General features: G+C 43.3%; 1 protein-coding gene across 3 annotated transcripts in view; it reads left to right on the top strand.

Annotated features, from left to right (window-relative positions):
- The first annotated feature begins 6,984 nt into the window (after positions 1 to 6,984).
- The window catches only part of MTMR2 (myotubularin related protein 2), a 31,241-nt gene continuing 12,029 nt past the window's right edge, over positions 6,985 to 26,196 (top strand). Inside the window, exons 1-10 of one of the 3 annotated variants that reach the window (XM_075851507.1) lie at positions 6,992 to 7,057; positions 9,392 to 9,607; positions 17,713 to 17,778; positions 18,740 to 18,834; positions 19,975 to 20,085; positions 20,170 to 20,271; positions 21,438 to 21,521; positions 21,681 to 21,830; positions 24,070 to 24,258; positions 25,673 to 25,858. In XM_075851507.1, coding sequence (XP_075707622.1) covers positions 17,721 to 17,778; positions 18,740 to 18,834; positions 19,975 to 20,085; positions 20,170 to 20,271; positions 21,438 to 21,521; positions 21,681 to 21,830; positions 24,070 to 24,258; positions 25,673 to 25,858 — 975 coding nt within the window. In that variant the 5' untranslated portion in view covers positions 6,992 to 7,057; positions 9,392 to 9,607; positions 17,713 to 17,720. Of the gene's footprint in view, positions 7,058 to 9,391; positions 9,608 to 17,712; positions 17,779 to 18,739; positions 18,835 to 19,974; positions 20,086 to 20,169; positions 20,272 to 21,437; positions 21,522 to 21,680; positions 21,831 to 24,069; positions 24,259 to 25,672; positions 25,859 to 26,196 lie in introns of all 3 variants that reach the window. The other 2 variants (XM_075851506.1, XM_075851508.1) reach the window with 2 other exon arrangements.

Genomic DNA, 26,196 nt, shown 5'->3' with positions numbered 1-26,196 from the left:
GTTTTTTTTAAAGGATCAAATAACGCTATTCCATCCTGATGGCTCCCGTAAAAAAAAGTATACAGTGTGGTACACATTTTTTGTAACATGGGAGACTAGGTGTGAAGGATGCCATCCATCCGAGTTATACGTTAAACGGAGTCCACCGGTAGAGCATCCGGTAGCACGCGGCTTAGGATTTCCGGCCCTGGGGAAACCCCCGATGTCACTGTCCATATACGGATCCATATATATGTGATTCCTGAACTTACCTACCCGAACCACCTGAATTTGCTTCTACGTATCAATTTGTACCTGATTTTCTCTCTTGTGTTGCCAACTATGGCATGTCCAACCTTGATCTTGCCTGGCTGTACCCCACATTACCGCAGTATCTGTCCAGTGCCACAACTATGTGGTTTATTTTGGCTTATTCACAACCGCCTTCACATACCTGCTACTATGATCGCATGACCTTCTAAGAGTAAAGGTGCCCAATCACATTACGATGAACGTCGATTAAAGCGGGACCGGCCAACTATCTAATATATATGGGGGTGTCCCCTGACAGCAACTGTCATCAGAGTAGTCTGGCATCGGCTTATTCCCCTCTTCGCATTGAGTACACATTCATACTCGAACAAACATGTATGTGTATGTAAAAGTCGGAAGAATTAGCTAAAAAGGTGTATGGCCAGCTTAAGACAGCCAGACTACCTATGATCTGTCCACTCTAGAGAATCCCCAGCTATCTCCACCCCTACTGCTTATTTACCCTGTTGAGACCCTAATAACACAACCTTCCACTAAAGTCCTCTCAATAATATATCAACTCCTTCTTTCCGAATTGAATCCTATGGATCCACCATTTATTAGGATTGAAAATTTGAGATATTGGTTACCAAACTATAACATTTTTGCAAAGTGGTAAAAACGGCATTCATACCTTGACTGTTTTGGATCTTACTTTGAGAAGTTGCACAGAAAGTGGCTCCATGTGTGGTGTGGTTGTCATCGGATGAAACCTTTATGGGATTATGTACTTCAGCTTTACACTACCATAAACAGCATCCATATTCCCAACACTCCACAAGTAGCCTTGTTCTTCTGGGGACTCAATTAAGAACACCTTCTTCAAATATTTCTTTAGTGAAGCTCAAACTGTCTGATGACCACTGGTGCTCCCCATATGCCCCCTTCATGCTGGAATGGATCCAAGTAATGTACCTTTTCATGGGTTCGCTTCTGCAGACTAAAGCTGGCCATACATTATTGATTTGAGACAGGCATTTCTGAATGACTTGTCATTCACGGATGGTCTGTGAAGGTTGTTGTTTTGGACTACAACTCCATAAATTAACAAATCACTGATCGATCTCTGCCTTGATCTGTGGCCTGGTCTGGTTTTCTATTGATGGGATGCAGACCTGTCATTTAGCATGAAGCACTTTACAACAACTGCACCCCACTGAAAAAGCTGCCGACCTGTCAGCAGAAAATGGTCTCAACTCGACCTAATTCGACCAATGAAAATCTCTAGTGTATGGTTAGCCTAAGCCGATACCTACCGTTGTATTGCCGGATGTCTTTTCGGAAGTCTCCAGATTTTTTTTTTTATTGATCTGTTAAAGATTTCTTCCTGTCCTTTGAGGGACTAATACTGATCGATAGGATTGCACCTTTTCCTTTTCTTACCCTTCACTCCTTCATTCTTCCAAACACCACTCCGCACCTTTTCTTCTCTTTTTTTTTCTGTATGTCCGGTCTCCATTCTGTTCTGTCTACATTTTTTCCTTTTTCTGATTTTCTCTTATCTTTCCAGCCTGCCACAAATTCGATATGGGCAACCTGTCTCAATGCTCCAGCAGCACGTGGTCCTGGGAATCTAACTTGCTACCTCCCCATGTCTTACTGATTTGTAGCCACATGTCTTTCAAGGATGTACATTGTTCCTTACATTGTTTCTCATACTTTTACCTGGGGCAAAGATTCAATTTGCTGCCTTAGCCCTGTTTGTAAATATTTTTCACCAGCCCCTTCTAGCTCTGCCCCTGTTGTATGATGTCTCTCAATGTCCTGTTAAAGTGGTTGTCTCATAAATAACCTCTGTCCATATGCCCTAATAGAGCTTGCAGACTTCATAGACATACCTCCCAACTTTCAATTATTGTAAAAAGGGGCAACTGATGCCACGCCTCTAATTCCGCCCAATCCCTGCCCATACACACCCATTTTTACCCGCACCGTATAATGCCCCCATAACTGCCTCCCACAAAGTATAATGCCCCTATAGTGCCTCCAATAGACAGTATAATGGCCCATTGTGCCCCCAACACAGTATAATGCTCCCATAGTGCTTAAATAAATAATACAATACTCACCTATCCCCGTGCCCAGGACCATTGGAGATGCCTCTGCTCCTCCGAGCTGTGCTGTGTGTGGCCCAGCACAGACAGTCGTGATGACGCCATTGCATTGCACCTGTCTGCACCAAGCTGCTCACGGCTGGCGTTACATAGTGAATGGTGGAGCAGGGAACAGAAGGCTCTCATCCCACCAGCCGCCCGGGACAGCGTGACACCATCCAGAATCCGGGACTTTCTCGCTGGATCGGGACGGTTGGGAGGTATGGTAAAAGAGAGAGTTCCGACGCTTGGGATATTCCTCTATGAGCTAGAGCAGAGAACCCCTAAGTATCAGCCCGTCCCGCTCTGGCAGACCCGGTCCAACCAAGCATTACATGGATGGCACCTTATCTTTTGGCTTGCCGCAACATCCTGCGGCGATATCTTCTGATTACTGGGGTTTTCAGAAGTTGGATCCGCAGCGAACAGCTGCTCTGTCTAATTTGTATGGCTGTAGGAAGGATATATTTTTTCCAATACACTTCTCTCCGGCAGTATACACAACTCTTCTGAAAAACTTGGAAGCAGAAGCATTCTTATTAATGATGTTTATATACAGGCTTTACATTACTCCAAGTCTTTGAGGGGCTTCCAGAAATTTTTGAAATATAGGTTTTGGCAAAACTTTTACCTTTACAGTGAGGTATCCGGACGTTCTTTTATCAATGTTATTATTAATAAAGTGTTACATTACTAAATTCCACAAACATACTCGGCAGCAGATATTTCCATGGACAAGTTGGCAAAAATAAAGACTCCATATAAATTTACATCTTAGTCTAGGACACCATGGCGATTGTCACACATTACATCATGAAGTACTGTTTGCAAGATGGCAACACATCACACAAGATAAAATACCACCTTAAAGAGCAAAAAGGGCCATGGCTAAAAGAAGTTATAAAATGCATTAAACTTATTAAAGGGGTTGTCACAGCAAGAAAACGCCTTTTTAAAACTAAGATGGTGCCAGGGCCGCAACGTCCATGAGGTGAGATGAGCTTCTCGCCTCAGGCAGCGGCCTGTTGCCTCTCTGAGGGGGTGGTGGCGCCACTGCAACCAGCCGCCGCTACCCCCTCCTGCACTAATTGTACCTGCGTATATAGGACATAAACGCTGTATGGCCTTACAATGACGCTGATTGGCAGGGCAAATTACTTGCACCTCCAATCAGCGCCTTTCATCCACGCTAGCGGCGCGATGATGTCATCGTGACGCTTCTGTTGTTGAAAGGCGCTGATTGATGGGGCAAGTCATTCTGCCCTGCCAATCAGCGCCTTTCAACAAAGCAAGCGGCACGATGATGTCACTGCGCCGCTTGCGTCTTTCAGACCCAACAGACCTGCTCAGAAAAGAACAGGTCTGCATTGCCACCGGACAGCATAGGAATGGAATTATATGAGTATGTAAAAAAAAAAAATCTCATAAAACTGTGAGTGGTATTATGTATAGGGGGGGGGGTTCTATCTACAGGGGGAGTCTATATGTGGAGCACTATCTACAGGGGGAGCTATATGTAGGGCACTATCTACAGGGGTGGGTGATATGTGGGACACTATATACAGGGGGAGCTATATGTGAGACTTTATCTACAGGGGTGGGCTATATGTGGAGAACTATCTTTAGGGGGAGCTATATGAAGGGCACTATCTACAGGGGTCAGCTATATGTGCTGCACTATATACAGGGGAGCTATATGTGGGACACTATATATAGGGGGAGCTATATGTGAGGAACTAGCTACAGAGGTGGGCTATGTGTGAAGCACTATCTATAGGGGAGCTATATGTAGGGCAGCACGGTGCTGAGTGGTTATCACTATTGCTTTGCAGCACTGGAGTCCATATGTGGGGCACTATCTACAGGGGCTTCTATGTAGGGCACTATCTACAGAGGCTCTATGGGGGTGACTATCTACAGGGGGGCAATGGGGGCACAAAGTGTGGCACACAGTGTATTGTACTATTATAATCAGGGACACAGTGTATGGCGCTTTATTATATTTAGGGGCGTTGAGAATTTTTTCTTCGTTTATAGGTGCAGAAATGTTTTAAAAGTGAGAAGCTCAAGACATCTGAGCTGAAAACTGCAGAAATGGGCTGTGGTGGGAGAAGTCATTCTAGAGGTCTGGACCGGATGGAGAAGAAAAGAGAAAAAGAGTAACTAAAATCTGAGATTGTCACCGGTGAGTCACTTAAAATAAATGTTTATTCTGCCTCTAATCTGTACTATAGTCACTGTATGATCTGCAGCGAGATGATGGGTGGTGTGATTATGATATTATTTTTTTTTGTGAAACCGCATCGCCCAGCATATCCTTACCATTGTTCGGGCCATGCTGAGAGCTGTAGTTTTACGCTGTACAAACTTATACGGCAGGGGTTGCACTAAATTGAGCTGTATTTGTTCTGGGGCTGTATATATGTACTGAGCTTTGTTCTGGTGCTGTATATATGTACTGAGATTGGCTCTCGTGCCATATATATGTATTGAGCTTGGTTCTGGTGCTGTATGTATGTATGAGCTTGATTCTGGAGCTGTAATTATATAGGATATATTTATAATAACAAAATATATTTAATGGGAACCTGTCTGGTAGTTTTAACCCCTTGAACCGCCACCATGCAGTAATACATGACCTGACAATATTTCCCCTGTATGTTTTTTCAGATGCAGCAAAATTTATAAAATCAACTTTGAAACCGGCGCGCACAATATGCTAATTACTCATTAAAGGGTCATGGGTCGGTGCTGCTATCCTGATGAGTCACATAGTCTTGCCTCCAAACCCACCTTTCTATGTTTGATTGACACCCTCCTGGCTGATACAACTTTCTCGGATGCGTCATTGCTTTGAACTACTTGGGCACGCACTGTGCAGCGAGGTGCACTCTGCCCGGCTTCATTGCTGCACCGCGCTTGCCAGGGGAGTACAAGGCAACGGGGCATCCGCAAGAGTATGAGGAGGCTGCTAGTGATGTAGAACAGCCTGGAGGATGTCAATCAAAATTTTGGGGGTGCCATTTCAATTTTCGCCTCAGGCAGCAAATAAGCTAGTATCGGCCCTGGATGGTGCGGCGTCCAGCTAATCGGTGGAATCTGCTCCTGCCCACTGATATTCCCTGCAGCGGCCACTACAGAGTAAATGTAGTATTACAAGGCAGACATTCAAATGAAAGGCCGAGTATGTAATGCATGGACGGGCCTGGCCCCCCCAGAGCGGTAGCCCCTCTTATAAATCCCCCCCAATAATGCATATGGACAGGGGCTATGTTTATGAGACAGCCTCTTTAAAGACGCCATTTTATGACAAGATACTGGAATATACCAACACTACCCGAAAAAGGATGAGACCTCCTGGATAAGCAGGAATATCTCCTGGGTGCCCCACGTCCGATGTACCTGCAGTCTTGCCCAGGAGGACTACAGGAACGGAGAAAGGTGAGCATCTGCACGTCTGGTCTGGGGTCTGTATTTATTTGGGGGGATCTGGTCTGTATTTATTAAGGGCGTCTGAAGTCTGTATTTCTTTATGGGGTCTGGTCTGTGATCTGTATTTATTTAGGGGGTCTGGTTTGTGGTCTGTATTTATTTAGAATGTCGGGGGTCTGTATTTATTTAAACGGTCTGGTCTGTGGCCTCTATTTATTAAGGGGTCTGTAGTCTGTAAGTATTTATGCGATTATTCATTTATTTAGGGGGTCTGGTCTGTATTTATTTAAGAGGGCTGTATTTATTTGAGGGGTCTTGTCTGTGGTCTGTATTTTCGGGGGCCTGAGGTCTGTATTTATTTAGGGGGTCTGTATTTCTTTATAGGGTCTTGTCTGGGGTTTGTATTTATTTAGGGGTTCTGGTTTGAGGTCTGTAATAATTTAGGGGGTCTGTGGTCTGTATTTATTTAGGTTGTCTATATATTTGGGGGTCTAGTCTGTGGTCTGTATTTAGGGTGTCTGTTCTGAGGTCAGTATTTATTTTAGGGGTCTGTTTATTTTGGGGTCTGTATTTATTTTGGGGTCTGGTCTGAGGTCAGTATTTATTTCAGGGGTCTGTATTTATTGGTTTGAGGTCAGTATTTATTTAGGGGTCTCATCTGGGGGGTCTATTAATTTTGGGGTGTGATGAAGGCGGGGGGGGGGGGGTAATATGCACTTTGAGATTTAAATGGCGTACGTTGGGGCGTATACTATATAAAGGGGCGTGGCATAGGGGGGATTATGCAGCGCTTTTCATAATCTCTTTTATGTCCCTTCCCAAAAGCATGTGTACGGCGTCCATGAGGGGGCGGATATAAAAATGTGTACCACGTGTGCCAAATATAACATGCTATTTGTGGTATTTTAACAAATTTGGTGTCCTACAAGAATATTGATAAATCTCCCACAAAATTGTTGTCAATTATTTTGTTGAGCATTGGCGTAAATGCAGACGGTCATTTGCAATCAGAAGCTTGAAAAAGCACCGGCTGCGGTTTATTATATTTACTATTATTTCAGGATATTATTATTATTATGTGCCCTCCTTTCTAGCACATAGGCCGGAAGTGTGGAGCGCCCTCTACTGACAGGATTCCCTCCCTACAGCGCAGAATCTCGTCGCTATGCTGAAATCTCGCGAGGATTTTGGCCGGAAGTGGTGAAGAGTCGCCGGCCGAATCCTGCTACTTGTCAGTGCGGGTGAGGAGGGGACAGGAGCCGGGGAGGGTCTCTCCGTGTGTGTGGGAGGCGGCGCTGTATACTCCGCTGTTAGATCTGTAGTCTGCAACCTGTGGCGAAACTGCAGCTCGACAGTCAGAGCAGGTTGGGAGTTGTAGTTTCACCATAGCTGTGGAGAGCCCCGGTTGCAGACCTCTCTCGGGAGCGTGTACAGCGATGGGACTACATGTCCCAGCAGCCTTTGCGGGTCCATGTAGTTGTAAATAAAGCATATGAGTAATGTGTGGGGGAGTGGGGGTGACTTCAGTGCTCCCTACTATATATATATATAATTTCTGAGCGCACATCAAGGAGGAACTTGAAGGAGGAAGTGTTTAAAAGGGTTTTGCATATTTTTGGGTTAATAAAGCTACATCATTGTATTATCAAAAGATTATTTTCAAGATCTCTGCATGTTGTCAGTGAATAGGAATATATATATATATATTTATTTTTTTTACATCCAGAGATTGAATATAAAGGGCTCGTCCGTCCACACGCTGGAAAAAAAAACGCAGCAGAATACAGTAGCAGCATAGTGGGTGACATTTAACAAATCTCATCCACACGCTGCGTAAAAATTCAGAGCAGAAATTGTCCTGCGGTGCGTATTTTTCGGACCGCATGTCCATGCCTGCTACACAAAGTGTCCGGAATTGCTGCGTTTTTCAGAGATGTCTCCATCCTCTAACATTGTGAAAAACGCAGCAATTTACTGCCGTTAAAACCGCAGGAAATGGTGCGTTTTTGCCGCAGCGGAAAGTTTCTGACTTTTAACGGAATTGCTGCAGAAATTTTCTGCAACAATTCCGTTGTGTTTTTCGGGCAGGCCCTAACAGCTGACAGGGGGATACGATTTATCGACTGGACAGTGGATGTTGAATGTGGACCGCCCATAGACGTTTATGACATGTCGACTACATGAGAAAAGCGGTGCCCAGTTTTGGCGGAGAACTTATTGTGCACGTGCTCATTCTCCATTAATGGCAGCGGGTGATCTGGAAAGAGCTAAATGCACTCATTCGGCCTTCATCTAGGGGACCTGTCATCTCTCCTGACGCGTCTGTTTTAGTAATTACTTATATTCTTCCCCAAAAAATATACATTTTGAGTTTTGTAACATCTTTTCTGTGTTGTGGTGTCTCTCTGTTATTCCTCCTGGAAATGTTTGAATACGTTGACAACTAAGGGAATGTTCACACGGCTTGTTTTCGGCCATATTTCGGGCCGTAAACGGTCGAAATACGGCCGAAAAATCAGACGCAGAATGGGCCGTTTTTGGAGCTGTTTTTCATTGCCTCTATAGAAAAACAGCTCCAAAAACGGCCATAAAAAAACGCAGCAAAAAACGCGAGTTGCTAAAAAAACGGCTGAAAATCAGGAGCAACAAGGCCAATTTTCCTGTTAGACCGTTTTGATAAATGAGGCTTATATATATATGTAATCAGTGGGTCGCTGCAGAAATGGGAGTGGCCTTTTTGAGGGGTGTGTCTTATATATAAGGGCATTGTTATCCGGAGAGATAAATTTGATGGACAGGCTAGGCCATTAATATAAGGGTATGTTCACACTACATATTTTCGGCCGTTTTTCGGGCCGTAAATGGGTGAAAAAACGGCTGGAAAATTGAAAACAGGCTGCCTCCAAACATCTGCCCATTGATTTCAATGGGAAAAACGGCGTTCTGTTCCGACGGGGCGCTTTTTTACGCGGCCGTTTTGGAAAACGTTAACGTTAAAAAACGCCCGCGAAACAGAAGTGCATGTCACTTCTCGACCCGTTTTTGGAGCCGTTTTTCATTGACTCTATAGAAAAACGGCCGCGAAAAACGCTAGTTAATTAAAAAACGTCTGAAAATCAGGAGCTTTTTTCCCTTGAATTTAAATTTTTTAATAAAGAGAAGCAGAGAAAATGGCGTCTGAGCGATCATGTGACCCTCTTAAGGGGTTTGGACATGATTGTGACCTCATTTCCAGCCCCTCTTTTTTACGGGTCCGTAAATACGGGTTAAATATGGGTTAAAAAAGTGTGACAGAGGACCCGTATTTACGTCCAGTATTTACGGGAGGGAAAAAAATATGGCCGTGGACAACTGCTAATCCTGCGGCTGTCGGGGCATGCTGGGAGTTGTAGTTTCACACTTTGGAGGCCTCTGCTATTCATCGCTCATTGGTGCCAATGGTACTTTCCAGTTTTGCTGTAATTTGTGAGCTTCTCTTTATGACCTGGGGAAACACAGGGTTGGGTTAGTTTGGAGAGCCGTTCACACCCTGCCTAAATACACCTTACAAGTATGAACGCTGCTGTCTCATTTAGAAACATCTTTCGGGGACAACAAACCTTCAGCTTGTGCCGGGAAGGAAACATAATAAGAAGTCGCTGGAGGTATAAACCAATTGTAATATCAACAGGACCGCCGCGACTCCAGCACCGCGATGATGATGATGATGACGATGTCCTCGGCCCGGACCATGTGACTGCCCCCCCTCTGTAGATACAAGTTTTCTGCACAGTAACGTATTACCTACAACGGTGAGTATGACGGCATCTTCATGATTTGGACTTCTTTATATTGAGCATTTGCCCCTATAGTCCTTTAATCCGGCATCGATAACACCTGGTGTTAGATTATTACACACTCTGGATTATCAAATGGGCGTACAAAAGGAAATCTAAAACCTCCTTGTAGAATTAGAAAAGATACTGGAACTTTGTTTTGCAAGCAGAGCTCCTTCCTTATCTATCTCTTCTCGGTCCTCTGCTTCTGGTCTTATGAATTTTCAAACTATATTTTAGTTCTATGCTGAAACAAGTTTCGGATTAAAGTGTAACTAAACTTTCAAAAAACTTCTGACATGTCATAGTGAAATTTCAGAAGTTTTGATCGGTGGGGGGTCCGAGCACTGAGATCCCCACCGATCGCTAGAACGAAGCAGCAGAAACGCTGAGCCGCTCCTGATCAATAGAAAGTCTATGGGCCCCGTAAACCAATTGCTCAGCTTTCTGAGAAAAGCCGCAGCGCTTCTGACGCTTAGTTCTAGCGATCATGGGGGGTCTCTGTGTTCGGACCCCCACCGATCAAAACTTCTGCCATGTCACTATGATATTTCAGAAGTTTTTTGATAGTTTAGTTACCCCTTAAAGGAATTTTGCTTTATAAATCCCTAAAGGGTTAATTCTCACTTTAGACATTTATGACATATCCACGGGATACGACATAAATGTGTGATAGATGCGGACCCCAGCTCTGGTACCCGCTCCTATCTCCAGAACAGTGGTCAACCAACCCCTGTTCTCCCTAACGCAGTGGCTGCCCAATCCAGGTGGAGAATGAATGGAGAGGTGGCCGCGTACATGCTCGCTGTCTCCGTAACTACCATAGAAGTGAATGGAAAGAGCCGTGCACAATTCATGGCCACCGCTCCATCCATCCATCCATTCATCCATCCATTCATTCATCCATTCATTCATCCATCCATTCATTCATTCATCCATCCATCCATTCATTCATTCATTCATTCATCCATTCATCCATCCATCCATTCATTCATCCATTCATTCATCCATCCATCCATTCATTCATTCATTCATTCATCCATCCATCCATTCATTCATCCATCCATCCATTCATCCATTCATCCATCCATCCATTCATTCATCCATCCATTCATTCATTCATTCATCCATCCATCCATCCATTCATTCATCCATTCATCCATCCATCCATCCATTCATCCATCCATCCATCCATCCATCCATTCATCCATCCATTCATTCATTCATCCATTCATTCATCCATCCATTCATTCATTCATTCATCCATTCATCCATCCATCCATCCATTCATCCATTCATTCATTCATCCATCCATTCATTCATTCATCCATCCATCCATTCATTCATTCATCCATTCATCCATCCATCCATCCATTCATCCATCCATCCATCCATTCATCCATCCATCCATCCATTCATTCATTCTCCAACTGGATGCGGCAGCTGATTCACCAGTCAGGTTGGGTGTAAGGTGACCCCTGTACTGGAGATAGACGGGTCCCAGAGCTGCAGGATGCGCATTAGTCATACATTTATAGCACATCCCGTGGTATGTGCCATGAACGTTTTAGGTGGGAATAAACCCTTTAAGTCATTCTCTTGTGTTCGGGTGTATTTACACGAGCAGGTTTTGTGTTTGCGTTTTTCTGCGTAGCAAAAAACCGCAGGTACCTAGGCAAAATCGTGTCAAAAATGCCAGTGTAACTTCACCCTAAAAGGGGTATTCCCATTTTAGACATTTATGGCATATTTAAAGCACATGCCATAAATGTCTGATACACACTGGTCCCAGCTCTGGGACCTGCACCTATCCCTAGATTGGGTGGCCACTGCATCCGGATGGTGCGGGTGTCCTGGATTACTGAAACGTCCACGCTTGCTGCTCTTCGCTGTTTTTTCATAACTCCCATAGAAGAAGAGAATGGGAGTTACAGAAACAGCGCAGCACAGCGGGATGGGGTTGGGGGACCCCTGTCATGCCAAACACGTCCAAGATGTTAAAGCCCCTTCAAGCTGTTAACAGTTCTATACAGCTGTTTGTTAAAGGACCATTGTCCCGAAAAAAAAATTTTTTAGACCAATTTGCTTTTAGTGCTTTATTAAACATTTTTTTATTTATTTGTGTTTTGTGTTTTACTTTTTTTTATTTTTTCACTTTTTCTTGTCTATGGGGGCTGCCATTTTTTTTTTCATCTCTGTATGTGTCGATTAACGACACATACAGACATGGATCACGGCACATACAGCCCCATAGTGAATGCGAACAGGGCCCGTTCCATCCACTATGCTGTACGCCGTCTGTGTGGGAACGGCGCATGCGCCGCTCCCACACAGTCCAAATAGAACTGTGCGACGTCCGGCGCCATTTTCCTGTGGACCGGAAGCCGCGGCCGGACAGTAAGATTACTACTTCCGGTCGCGGCTTCCGGACTTGTGCACTTGGAGCGGAGGTAGCAGACGGAGCGGACGGACCGGAGGGAGCGGCGGCGGCAGGAGCAGGTAAGTTAGGTCTGTGTATGTACGTGGTTTACTGTGTGTTTACTAGTGTATGTAAACCTACTACACTGTGTGTTAGCTCAAAAAATGGCGACACACAGTGTAGGAGGTTTGACCGTTCAATCCCCTCGTTTCTCCCGGCACTAGCCAGGATAAAGGAGGGGGGATTCTGAGAGCTCACTAGAGCGAGTGAGTTTTCTCAAATTTTGCAGCATAAAGCAATGTGGTTGCTTTACCACATGCAATGCTGCAATTTTGGGAATTGCTCCCTCTAGTGACCAGCGCTGGGAAATATTATAAATTAGAATCTAATTTATAATATTTCCTGACTCGTGAAAAAATTAGAACAATGTTTAATCACTTATACACTAATTGTTTAACTAAAAAAAAATAATTATTTTTTCTAGCGACACATTCCCTTTAAGTTCTTTCTGCTCCTGGGAAAGCTGGGTGACAGCCTTTATGGCATTACAGTTTCTAAACTCCAGAATAGTAATTCTGCCTAGTTATGGGATTCTAGGGTGGTCTATGGGGGGAAAAAAATAAGAATAATCATCTTTTCCAAGTCATGTTTTGGAATCTCTACACGTAGTGATGATACGCTTTTATTTCTGCGCACTCTCGCTCCAATTTTATTATTGTATTTATTTGTTAATTATTTGAACAGGCAAAACTTTATTACACAATGGGGGTTTTAATGTAAATAAAGCCAATTCCCATTGACGAGCACTACAGTCAGCCTGAAACGGCTGATAACAGGAAACAATAGAGCAGTATTCAGCTTTTCTAGTGCCGTTTTTTTTATTTAGTTTCTTATTTTGTTTAGTTTTTTTAAAGTCCTAAAAAGAAAACTCTAAAAAAAACAACAAATGCCATAGCTAGAGCGCTGCTCTGTAGGAAAAAACTAGGAAGGGGACGGAGCGCTAAACCAGCCCCTTTATTGTCAGGATCGGTGGGGTCCCAGCAGTTGGACTCCCACCAATCACAAGGTGACGGCCTATCTGACGGCCGGCTCCAGGTTTATGTGGGCGACACATACTTTTTTTTATAATATTATTTAAAATAATATTTTTATTGCTGTTGATTTACACAACAAAATATTCCATACTACATAACAAAAAAACGAAGAAAATGTTTCAAGTTAACATTATATTAAACAAAATATTATGCGGTACAGACACTATCCCAAAAGTCAGTGCTGGAAAATCAACAGTCACCCCCTAAAACCCTGGAAAATATCGCGTGGGGAGGGGAGAGAGAGAAAAAAAACACACATTACTCCTTAAACAACTACTAACACATTTTAAACCAGCCCTAAGGTCTTTTTCTGTTCGGGGGATATTTCCATTATCCATCTGTTCCAGATCTTATAGAAAAAAGTTTTCCCCTTCCTCTTTACTTAGTGTCAAGTAATATGAACTTTCTAGAAGCATCACTCTATTCACCTTATGGTGCCATTCTACTTCCCGTGATAAATCTGTTGAGATCCATTTATAAATGAGAACCAATCTTGCCAGAAACAAAATCTTTCTAATTAATTTACTACAACCACAGTCTTTCAAAAGACCGAAGATGCCAAAAATAAATAACATCGGTTCGATTGGAACCTCTTTCCGAATAAATTTTGAAATAGATGTTGCTACTCCAGTCCAGTGTCTATGTAGCTTGGGACAACGCCACAACAAGTGGATGGGATCCGCTGGATGTATACCACATTTCTGAAAATTATCGTTATTCCTTAACCCCATAACCTTTAAGAGCTTTGTTTATAATAAAGTCTATGATTGATCATAAAACAAATAAATCGGTGTTCGTGATTCAATGATGCTTCTCCGATATGTTTATAAACTAACCCCCAATCGATCCTAATCCCAAGATCCTTATCCCATTTTGTTTGTGATTTAATATGGTTTCCTTCATCCCCTAAAAATATTTTTTTATATAGTGAGCACAAAAGGCCAAAAAGGTGTGTTTTATTTGAAAATATCTAAACAGACTGTAATCGGGGACCTTGTGCAGTCTCTGCAGTTCCGTAAAAGTTTTTAGTTGTACATTATTAAATAAATGTGATATCCTTGTGATGTGATGCTTTTTCCAAAACAAAGAGTCGGGGAGGCCGTCAAACTCCCCAATATTCTTATTGTCCCATAGAGGAGTGACCTCAATAAAGGTATTCATTTTTTCAATGAGTTTGACAGCATCCCAGAGCCGCGGCTCATTACCATAAATAGGCCCAAGTCCCAAATCAGGGGAATTCAGAAACCCGGCTTCTAGAGCTTTGAATACATTAGAACATTTGTCCCCTAGTGTTTTCAACAAAAATCTATTAGCCCCCAGGCCCTCCCAGTCCCGGAACTGTTGGAACTGAGAAGCTAAAAAGTACTCCCCCACCCCGCCCCAATCATAAAGGGCAAAGCCCGCTTTGGTTGCTGGTAGGGTAAGAAACAGAGTATTTAATGCGATTATTTTTCCCGTTCCAAATTAGGTCATTAGAGATAGCTTCTAGAGTTTTAATTTTTTTTCCCCAGTAACCAAATCGGACAGCTGGAGAATTTTTTTTATATTTTAGGTAAAAAAAACATTTTGATCAGTGCAATTTTTGCAGCTCTAGTCAATGGTAACTTATTCCAGACTTTAACTTTACCTCTCAAAAATGCAAACAGAGGAATTATATTCAGTGTAATGTAGTCAGCGGAGTCCCTGGAAATTTTTACGCCTAAATATTCAAAAACTTCAACAGAGTTCAAGGAGGAAATCTGATCGGGGTTAACCTCAGCCGTGATATTCAACAAACTAGATTTTTGACAATTGATTTGAAGGTCAGCCCGCTCGCCAAGCTCTTGGTATAACCCAATTACATGGTCGACCAAAGATAAATCCCCTATAACCAGAAGAACATCGTCTGCGTATAACGAGATTTTATCGACCTTATTACCTATTTGAAAATCCACTATATTGTCAGAGGTTCTTATCTTCATTGCCAAAACCTCAATTACTAAAGTAAATAAGGGAGGGGATAGAGGACAACCCCGCCGCTCCCCTTTCTAAGTGTATGTTCACACAGCTTATTTTCAGATGTTTTTTGGGCCATAAACTCCCCGAAAAAACGGGAGCTGAACGCCTCCAATCATCTGCCCATTGATTTCAATGGGAAAAATTGCGTTCCGCTCCGACGGGGCGTTTATTTATGCAGCCGTTTGAAAAACCGGCGTGTAAAAAAAAAACCCGCCCCATTTAAAGAAGTGCATGTCACTTCTTGAGCCCTTTTTGGAGGCGTCTTTCATTGTGTCAATAGAAAAACAGCACCAAAAACGGCTGCAAAAAAGCGCATCAAAAAACGTTTGATGCTTGAAAAACTGTTGAAAATCAGAGGCTGTTTTCCCTTGAAAGCAGCTCCGTATTTTACAGCCGTTTTTAACATGCCTGCTCTGGCCTGTGGTTGCCTATACAGTAATTTAATCCAATTTATGAATTTTTCCCCGATAACAAAACTAAAATGCCATTCGACTGTATCGTAAGCTTTCATGGCATCGATTGGGAGGATAGCGCCCTTCTTAGCGTACACTTTCCCGTATTGTAAATGAGCAAAGACTTGGCGGACATTCTTTACCATAACCCTGCCCGGAATAAACCCGGTCTGGTCTGGGTGAATTATACTATTCATTACCTTCATCAGTCTGTCAACCGGAACCTTGGCCAACAGCTTTACGTCAGTATTCAACAGTGAAATAGGCCGGTACGAATTCATCAAGAGAGGGTCCTTATCTTGCTTAGGGAACACAATCATTTCTGTGGCCTCCATAGACTCGGGAAATGGGCGACACAGATTTAGTGGGCCCCTTTGCGGGGAAACTCAAGGCAGCAGTAAAACTGAAGAAAACGGCAGTTTGTGCCCCCATATAGAAGTTAGGCCCTGTTTATGCCCCCATATAGAAGTTAAGCCTCCAGTTTGTGCCCCCATATAGAAGTTAAGCCTTCAGTTTGTGCCCCCATATAGAAGTTAAGCCTCCAGTTTGTGCCCCCATATAGAAGTTAGGCCCCCAGCTTGTGTCCCCGTATAGAAGTTAGGCCCCCTTTATGTTCCCATATAAAAGTTAGGCCCCCAGTTTTTGCCCCTATAGATAATGCCACAGTGCCACAGATAGTGGCACTGTAGATAGTTCCACAGTGCCCTCTGTGGATAGTAGATATTCAAGAAAACCGCAGCACAGCCATAAGAAATTTTTTGGTGGGAAAAGACAACTCCCCAAACATGGGTGGTGCACGCAGTAAAGAATCCCAGGTCCGAGGGAGACAATCAATATGCAATCGAAGAAAGGAACTGCAGCACTCAAGATAATACAATGAAGTATATGTGATTCAACAAGTGTTTTTATGCTTGGTGAATAAATCAAATACACTTCATTGGATTATCTTGAGTGCTGCAGTTCCTTTCTTCGATTGCCTCTGTGGATAGTGCCACACACAGCCCTCTGTAGCTAGTGCCATGGATACCCCCCTGTAGATAGTGCCACACCCCCTGTAGATAGTGTCACAAACACACCCTCTTGTAGATAGTGCCACACACACACCCTCTTGTAGATAGTGCCACACACACACCCTCTTGTAGATAGTGCCACACACACACCCTCTTGTAGATAGTGCCACACACACACACCCTCTTGTAGATAGTGCCACACACACACCCTCTTGTAGATAGTGCCACATACACACACACACACACACACACACACACACCCTCTTGTAGATATTGCCACACACACACCCTCTTGTAGATAGTGCCACACACACACCCTCTTGTAGATAGTGCCACACACACACCCTCTTGTAGATAGTGCCACACATACTCCCTCTTGTAGATAGTGCCACACACGCCCTCTTGTAGATAGTGCAACACACACACCCCTGTAGATAGTGCCACCCCCCTGTAGGTAGCGCTACACCCCCCCCTCCCAGTAGATAGCGCCATTCGGGCTCCCTCTCCTGGAGGAGCCCCTGACGTCACTCTCCAGGAGCGGAATCCCGGGCCATAGCGTTGCCAACGCTCCGGCTGGAGATTACACTCCTAGAGGAAGCACCTGACGTACCTGCCCATATATGGACAGTGACGTCAGCGGCTCCTCCTGGACCGGAATCCACTGCCGGATTCCGCTCCTAGACAGGGGCTCCCTCTAGGAGCGGAATCCCTGGCAAGAGCATCGGCAACGCTCTGGCAGGGGATTCCGGTCCAGGCGGAGCCCCTGACGTCACTGTCCATATATGAATGTCAGGGGCTTCCTCTAGGTGCAGAATCTTCGGCCAGAGGGTTGGCAACGCTTTGGCCCGGGATTCTGCTCCTGGGGGAGCCATGACGGCAGTATAAAGAACCCAGCGGCCTAGTGGGCCCCCAAAAGGTAGTGGTAGATGCCGGTCTTGGCATATCCTAATGATATGATATCACTTTGTGTGATGGGAATAACCCTTTAGAGTAACATCTTGCCGCAGCACTTGTGGGCAAAAAAACACCACCGAAAACGTGACTAAACACTGTGTATGAATGCAGCCTAACAGCTACAAGTTAAACATGTTCTTTTATATCTTTTTAGCGTTCAACATGCTTGCTGGGATGGAGGATCTTTTGCTGCTCCCGGGAGAGGTGGTTAAAGATATGGGTAAGGCATATAATAAATATACATGTAAAAAAAATAAAAACCATTTCACTGACCTTCACCTTATGCACACAACTGTATTATGGATCCGTGTTATACACATCATTAATACGGCACCCATATTCTGCTATGGTCCCATACGGTACCTCTGTATGCCCACTGGTGCATAATACAGACCCATAAGGGCTCGCTGTGCAGTCGTACAAGGTCTGTATTCACTGTGTGTATGAACCTTTATATTGAACATGACTGCACATATAACTCATGTGTTAACTATAATAGTTAAAGAGGACCTGTCACCTCTCCTGACATGTCGATTTAGTAAATAATTGTATTCCCCATAAAAAGTAGCAGTTCTGGAACACCTTTTCTTAGAACTGTGTTGTGCCATCCCTCCATTATTCCTCCGAGAAATTTATGAATAAATTGTCAACTGGGTGTCACCATTTTCCTTGTCAAAGGGTCGTGTTCCTACACTGTCTCACTCTTTCATCACTGATTGGACAGTGTCGGTCTGTGTAGGGACACACCCCCAACTGGTAATGCCCAGTTATCAATTAATTTCTAAATTTCTAGGAGGGATAACAGAGGAATGGCACAACGCAGAGTTCTGAGAAAAGATGCTCCAGAATTGTTTTATCATGGGGAATACAAGCAACTCGGCTGCTATTCCATGACCGGAGCCATCTGCTTCTGGCATGGACGTCCGGTGAACGGAGGCAGCCATAGCAGCTGACCGGTGCTGGGTCCGGGTGTCGCACCCCCACCGATCGTATACTGATGACCAATCTGGTGGATAGCTCATCAGTTATCCGGTAGTGGACAACCCCTTTAACAATATATTTTATACAGCACAGACATAAGAGGTCTTTAGTCCAGTAGATTATTTATTATCCAGTAAATATTTCTATGTTTTCATTTATGTTTTGATTTTTCACGACTTATCTTCCATTTTTTCCTACAGCTAAGGATATATCTTACATCTGCCCATTCACGGGGGCTATTCGCGGTAGCTTCACAGTTACAAACTACAGACTGTATTTTAAAAGTTTGGAACGGGTAAGTCTTACATTACATTCTTGTTTCTATGGGTTATTTCAGTCAGTGGGGAGAAAAGTGGAGAAGTTGCCCAGAGAAACCAGTTTGGAATCTGATTGGTTACTATTGACAGCTACTCGATCTTCCTCTGCGCCAGTTCTGATAAATCTCCGCCAGTATCTCTATATATAATAACTTGTAAGCCGAACTCCAGTCTGTACGGTAAAGCACCAGGTCTTCATGTCCTAGCTCCCCTCTTCTTTCCAGCCATACGTGAGCGGGCAGTCACTGGAGATTGATGCCACCATCCTCTCCCCGCCCACTTCATAGAGGAGACTGTGGTTAGTATAAGGCATCAGCACGGTCCCTGGAGGCGGTTTCAGACTTCCGCTTCCCCCTTTGTCCCATGCTGGGACGTGTTAGAATAGCGACAGCCATTACCATGACTATCATTCTATTTGTAGTAACGTCTTTTTAATAATTTTCATAGGAGGCTGAATTTAACTACTCAGCCAAACACACTTTATGGAAACGGCTCTGATAACCATAATGTAACTGTAACGAGCTGTGCAACTGTGAGTCCATCACATGACCAGGACAGATTTTTATCAGATTTTATTCACAATGATTGTAAATACAGATGCTGCGGAATTACTGCACATTTTCATTTTCTGCACTGAAAATCTGCATCAATTTACAGCACATTATATGTGGATGGGTTTTTGGGTTTATAAAAAAATCTGTGAAAAACTGAAGACACGCTGCAGATTTTTGAACCAAAACCAGAAATGGATCCAGGAGGAAGGAGAAGTATAAGTTATTCCGTTTTATTTCCCATTCCTTTTGAAACCACTTCTTGTTTCCTCTCAAAAATCTGCACCAAAATCTGCAACCAAACACGATGAGTGAACTTATCCTAATGCAGAGGGTAAAATCTGCACCAAAATCTGCGTCAAAATCATGTAACACATGCAGATTTGGTTCAAGATCTGCGGTGGTAAAAATCTGTTCCTACTGCATGGCAGCAAGCAGAGATCTTGGACTTTAAACACCAAGTATATTGGAAAATTCTATCTTTTCATTATACAATAAATAACCATTATCTGGTTGATGTCTGGTAACGGGCAGTAGAGGTCATTTTAAAGGTTATCTTCCCATTAGGATCATCGCTTGATACTGGACGCTCCTCTTGGAATAGTCAGTCGGATTGAAAAGATTGGCGTATCTGCTGGCCGTGGAGACAATTCTCACGGGGTGGAAATTGTCTGCAAGGTAAAACCCTTAACTACCCAATACATTCTTATGTCGTTAGTAAAATTATTTTTCCAACTTTGATTTTTTTCTGTGCTTTTTTAGGACATAAGAAACATGAGATTTGCCTACAAGCAAGATGGACGCATTCGAAAAACTGTGTTTGAAAGCCTCATGGGATATGCTTTCCCTTTAAATCATGAATTGGTAGGACGGCCTCTAGCATTTTAACTTTTTCGGTATTTGTCCCAAGTTAGGGACTGACAAATGATATAGAAGCCAATAGAGAGATACTCTCATCCTCAAGTACAATTCTGAATCCGTATGCTGTGAAGACAAATAAGATCAGTGCGGTCTAAATACCGGGTCCTGGTCACTTTATTGAAGAACCAGTTAAAGGGGTTAAAAAATATCTTATTACGGTATCTGGAGCTAATAGAGATGGTCCCCTGTTTAGGATCTCATCTATTGACCGGTGCGGCTACAAAGAGCATCTCTTGCTCTGGAGGAACCAACATGTCTGTGCATTACACATACAGCTCATTGATTTCAATGGGCACAGTGTAATGCTTCATTTCTCCCCTGGCGGCGCTGCAGGGAAATTGAACTGCTGCCAGATTTTACCACAGATTACAGCTGCGAGCTGCCAGCAGCAGGACCCCCTGTGATCAGCTTGCAGTTGGACAACTCTTTTAACGAAAAGGGATTGTCAGCATAATATTTAGGTACAAAAAGGAATTCATACATAGTGAATTAAAAAATCCTGCCAACCTAACAAAGGTTTTGAATGTCAAAACTGTTAAACAGCACGTCACATGTTGCAAGAACACTATATTTTATGAAACTTTGTAATGTGCAATAATTATTCAAAAATACAAAGGTTTATCCCTGTTATTTTTGTTAACACTTGAAAAGTTGGTCTCTTCGACGCACTCAAGAACAACCCCTCCCTCCTAGGTAAAAAACAAAACACCTCGATCCCTTCTAGTAAGTGTTATATCTCACCCCAGTGCTGGATTCTCAGCTACATTGCTCATTACTGCAGTATAGTCCCCTCCATGCTGCAGCAGCTTATATATATGTGGTAGATAGAGATAGGAGAGCAGGATTCTCTTCTATGTGTGCAGTGTATAGAAGACATGATAGCAGTTAGGCTCCGCCCACTAGCTCAGAGAGAACTGAGAATTAGAGCCTGCAGAGGGGAAAACTGCTCAATAATGCACAATACAAGTCATATATTAGCCAGAAATAGTATTATTCACCATGTACACACATATGACAGCTAATTCTGAAAGGTCACCTGAAAAGTTAGGTACTCTTTAAGGAGCTCTTTACATTAGAATCTGTAACTTCGTTGTTTTTTTTTTTTCCAGCCCCTCTTTGCCTTTGAGTATAAAGAAACATTCTCTGAAAATGGCTGGAAAGTTTATGACCCCATCACAGAATACAAAAGGCAGGTGAGTAGTGCGGTCATTTTTCTCTTTACCTATATATATATATATATACTCTGTATAACTCAGGATAGACTTTTAGAACTTCATTTCCATTTATTTCTGCAGATGTATATGTTTATATGTTACGTGTATAATCGTTATTATTTGTACATTTTATTGCAGGGTCTGCCTAATGAAAGTTGGAGAATTACAAGACTGAATGATCGCTATGAGTTATGTGACAGCTATCCGGCAACTCTGGTCATTCCAGTGACTATGTCTGACGATGAGTTACGGAGGGTGGCTGCATTCAGAGCAAAAGATCGATTCCCTGTGTGTAGAGAAGTACAAAACTGGGGGGGGGGGGTGGATAATACAAAGTTTAAATGGATTTTCCGTGCATATAAAAAACACAGAACAGTAGCTATATGTCTATGAATTCTCACCATGTTGCCCAGCTCTGTATAGCACCTCTGTTTTGATGCTGCCAGGGCTTGTTGTGGGCAGGATTATAAAGGACTATAGTTCCCATGTTTCCTGTCTGGTCTCACAGACATTGCCTATATTTATAGCTGCCTGAATGCCCCTCTATTACAAGGTATAAGGTACTGCTGTAATTACTCTTTGTATGTTACTGAGACACAGCTCTGTTGTTCTGCTGCTACTCTCTGCATAATCTGCTTTCCTGCATGTGAAACATGATCCCTCCAGAGAGGGGGAGAGCCAGAGAGTAGTGGAGATAACAGGCATGTGATGTATCAGGTCCCATACTACAGGGAGGTTAAGAGAGGGGAGATAACTGTGTGTTCATTGTACAGGAGATAAACAGAAGAAGACAAAGACTGTTTTACAGAGACATTTCAGCTACAGACAGTGCATTAGTAAATGACTAATGTTATTGGAGTTAAACCAACTGCACACAAAAGAAAACCCCTTTAAGAAAACCATAATCTCTATTTAAAGTGTAAAAAACAAGAGGGGGAGACGAAACCTCCAGCTCACCTTTTGATTGAAGATTTTGCACTTCGATTCCGCACGGATCCTCGCGTCGGCGCGCGATATATTGGGTAGAAGACAAGGACGGTGTAGATCCAGCGGAGCTGTGAATAAAAAGGAACTTGTTCCAAGTTTAATGGACGATATTCTAAAATTGATTCAGGAGCAATCCGGACGATGTCCTGAGGTGCTTAGGAGAAGTGTATGGGATTTTTGAAGGAGCCTACGCGTTTCAAACGCTTCCTGCGTTCTTAATCATGGCTGTATTCTCAGAATACAGCCATGATTAAGAACGCAGGAAGCGTTTGAAACGCGTAGGCTCCTTCAAAAATCCCATACACTTCTCCTAAGCACCTCAGGACATCGTCCGGATTGCTCCTGAATCAATTTTAGAATATCGTCCATTAAACTTGGAACAAGTTCCTTTTTATTCACAGCTCCGCTGGATCTACACCGTCCTTGTCTTCTACTCTATTTAAAGTGGTCTGCACCCATTGTAATGGTCCCTAAACTACAGACTACAGTCAATGTGTGAAATAGTGCATGGGTCTAAGAATACGAATGAGGTGGTAGTGTCATAGGTAGCGCTGCTGTCTATAAATAGTGGAGTCCTGAGTTCAAAACCCAACCATGGTAACTTCTGCATGAATGCATCCATATTTACGGATCTGCGAAGAGAATTAGAAAACCACAAATGATATGCAACATCTGAAAACCTGGCGTCGCTTAGCAATGCTTCCGTAATTACGGACGGCTACAGGTGCACATCCGTAGCCGCCCATAATTACAGAAGCGCCCATAGACTTCTATGGGAAGTCCGTGATTTAATTACGGACAAAAACATGTTCTATAATTTCTACAGCACGGAAAAATACGGACGTGGGGCCTTACATTGTACTGGAGCTCAATGCCAGTCTTCCGGGAGTAAAGGATGGTCTACTTACAGACAATACAGGGCCCTATTGTTCTGTTTGTAGAGGAAACCTCTGCCAATCCTAAATTCAGCCATAGACATGAAATTTCAACCAGCCGTCCAGTCCAACTGTACTTTTGGCCAATACTCGGAGACTTTCATATTATTCTATAGACAATACATGAATTGTTACTTTTTAAAATCGCTCAGGTAAAACAAGAAATTGCTAGAAATTCACTTGACTGTTGTGATTTTTAAGCGACATGCCCATGGACAGTGATTTTTGAGCAATGTTATTGTAGTAGCGATGAAGTCTCAATGTAACCCTAGCCCAGAGGTGTTGTCTTAGGGCAGTCTCGACATGGCCATTTATTCCATGGTTGGCTATTGAAACTTTTGGCTAGTACAGGGTCTGGCGGGGTGGGGCATGATACAGGGATTGTGTCTTCAATGTTCTTTGAATCCCTGTGTCATGCCCCGCCCCTCAGGGCCTACACTAAGCATAAACCAAAGTGTATCCATTTTGCCCGGAGTGCCCCTTTAAAAATATCAAACTTTACCAACCTTATGTTTGTGAGAGTTCTTTAAAGCCGGGTGTCATTGTACTACGTGTAGGGTGATATTTCTAGCTGAGCCTTTGTAACGGGGATTCTTCTCTATTAGGTGTTGTCTTGGATTCATCCGGAGACTCAGGCTACTATTATACGGTGCAGCCAGCCCATGCCAGGAGTCAATGGGAAAAGGTGTAAGGAGGATGAGAAGTATCTGCAGTCCATCATGGATGCCAACGCACAATCTCACAAAATATTTATATTCGATGCAAGACCTAGCGCTAACGCTATAGCAAGTAAGGTATGTCTTAAAAATATTCTGCTAATCCGGCATTTCCAAGGATTATTCTTGATTGCTTTGTGTCGATTACACCAGGAAGTTGTAGTCTTTAAAGAGGACCTCCCGATGTACACGTTAAATGTATCCATAGGGCTCTATTACCCTCACAGAGAACAAAAGAGCGTCCTTTCGGCCTCTGTCGGACTGGTGTACATCGGTATACTTTTTTTTTTTGGAGGACATAATAATGTAGTAGACTACGCTATTCCATCCTGTGAGGGATCCTGCAAACAAAATGTACAGTGACATCAGGGGGCCCTCCAGAAGGGGAATCCCTGGCCAAAGCATTGCCGACTCTCTGGCCGGGGATTCCGGCATCTTAAAGCTCCTAACATCACTGTCCATATATGCACAGTGATGTCAAAGGCTTCCCAGGAGCGGAGTCCCGGGCCAGAGCGCTTTTGATGCTCTGGCCAGGGATTCCGACATTGTAGCTCCCGACATTGCCGTCCATATATGGACAGTGACGTTAAGAGCTTCCCCCGGGCACAGAGCTTCAAGCAGCGAACTGCCCTGGGGGTTTCGGGAGACATATTTAACTCTGTTCCTATACAGAGGGATACGTCGTTACCCTCCGTGGGAGGTATACGCTGGAAATCTGCCTACACTCGGTCTGTTACAATGCATGCTGCGCTATTGTTTCCAGTATTATTGGCCGGATCTGTGGCAGAGGCCCCTAACTGAGCCTTCAACGTAGCTGTGAACAGCTCAGAGGATTGCCTATGCTGGATATAATTGTAGCAAACTGCCAACTGTGAGAAGTATTAGGCCTTATTCACACTAGCGGGATAATCGGCCATGTGACGACCACTTTTTTTAACGGCCGTTACACGGCTGCATTAAATTCAGTGTACTTCTATGGAGCTATACACATGGCTGTTTTTTTAACGGACCATGTCAACGGCCCTTGAAAAAATAGGACATGTCTAATTTTTGCCTGTGTTCACGGATCGCTCAATAGACAATAGGGATGTGTAAAATCGGGTCCTGCACGGATAGAAATCGGAAAACGGCATATTTTCACGGCTGATTTGACACCCATTCATGTGAATAAGCCCTAAGGTCTGTACTGAGCCTCCGGATGTAAACTAGAAACTTTCAATTTACCGACAGTAAGCAGAGGTCTTGACAATGTAGAAGTATATTAGAAAGTTACTGAACTTTTCATCACACATTATACAATAAATGTTCTTTATAAGACTGGACAAACTTTTTAGATTTGTCATCATTGATAACAGAAAACGACTACTTTTTTTTTATCCATTGACTGTAATTTAGTTTTTTTTCTTTCTAGGAAAGCACAAAGTGTTTTTTTTTTTGTATTAAACATTTTGAGTTTAGAATGACCTGTACACAAAAATGATCTGTTCTGCAGTCAAAAGGTGGAGGATTTGAGAGTGAGGACGCCTATCAGAACGCAGAGCTGGTCTTCCTAGAAATCCACAATATTCACGTCATGAGGGAGTCTCTGAGAAAGTTGAAGGAGATCTCGTATCCCATCATTCAGGAATCCCACTGGCTGTCGAACCTGGAGTCCACTCACTGGTTAGAACATATTAAGGTTAGTGTTATATGACAATGAACAATGCATCATTTCCCCTGTGGTGGCGCTGCAGGTGAATTGAACACATTGGGATAGGTACCCCAAAGATTACGCTGATTCCTGGGGGACTCCACTCTTCGATCGCGTCACTGGAAACCTGGTGACATGATCGAAGACTGTGGGAACCTTCTGCAGTCAGCCCTGGGGTCCTAGAAAGGACCCCAGTTCTGTCAGCCTGCTGTTAGGGCACACTGTGTAATGTATTACCATACAGGAGTATAATAATACAGTTTATAAGTATAAAATAAAGTTGTTAAAAAGTTACCGTATTTTTCAGACTATAAGACGCAGTTTTT

The sequence above is a fragment of the Rhinoderma darwinii genome, chromosome 2, assembly GCF_050947455.1.
Source record: "Rhinoderma darwinii isolate aRhiDar2 chromosome 2, aRhiDar2.hap1, whole genome shotgun sequence".
Classification (NCBI taxonomy): domain Eukaryota; kingdom Metazoa; phylum Chordata; class Amphibia; order Anura; family Rhinodermatidae; genus Rhinoderma; species Rhinoderma darwinii.
The sequence above is the reverse complement of the archived record's forward strand: the minus strand, read 5'-3'. Positions and strand labels throughout refer to the sequence as shown.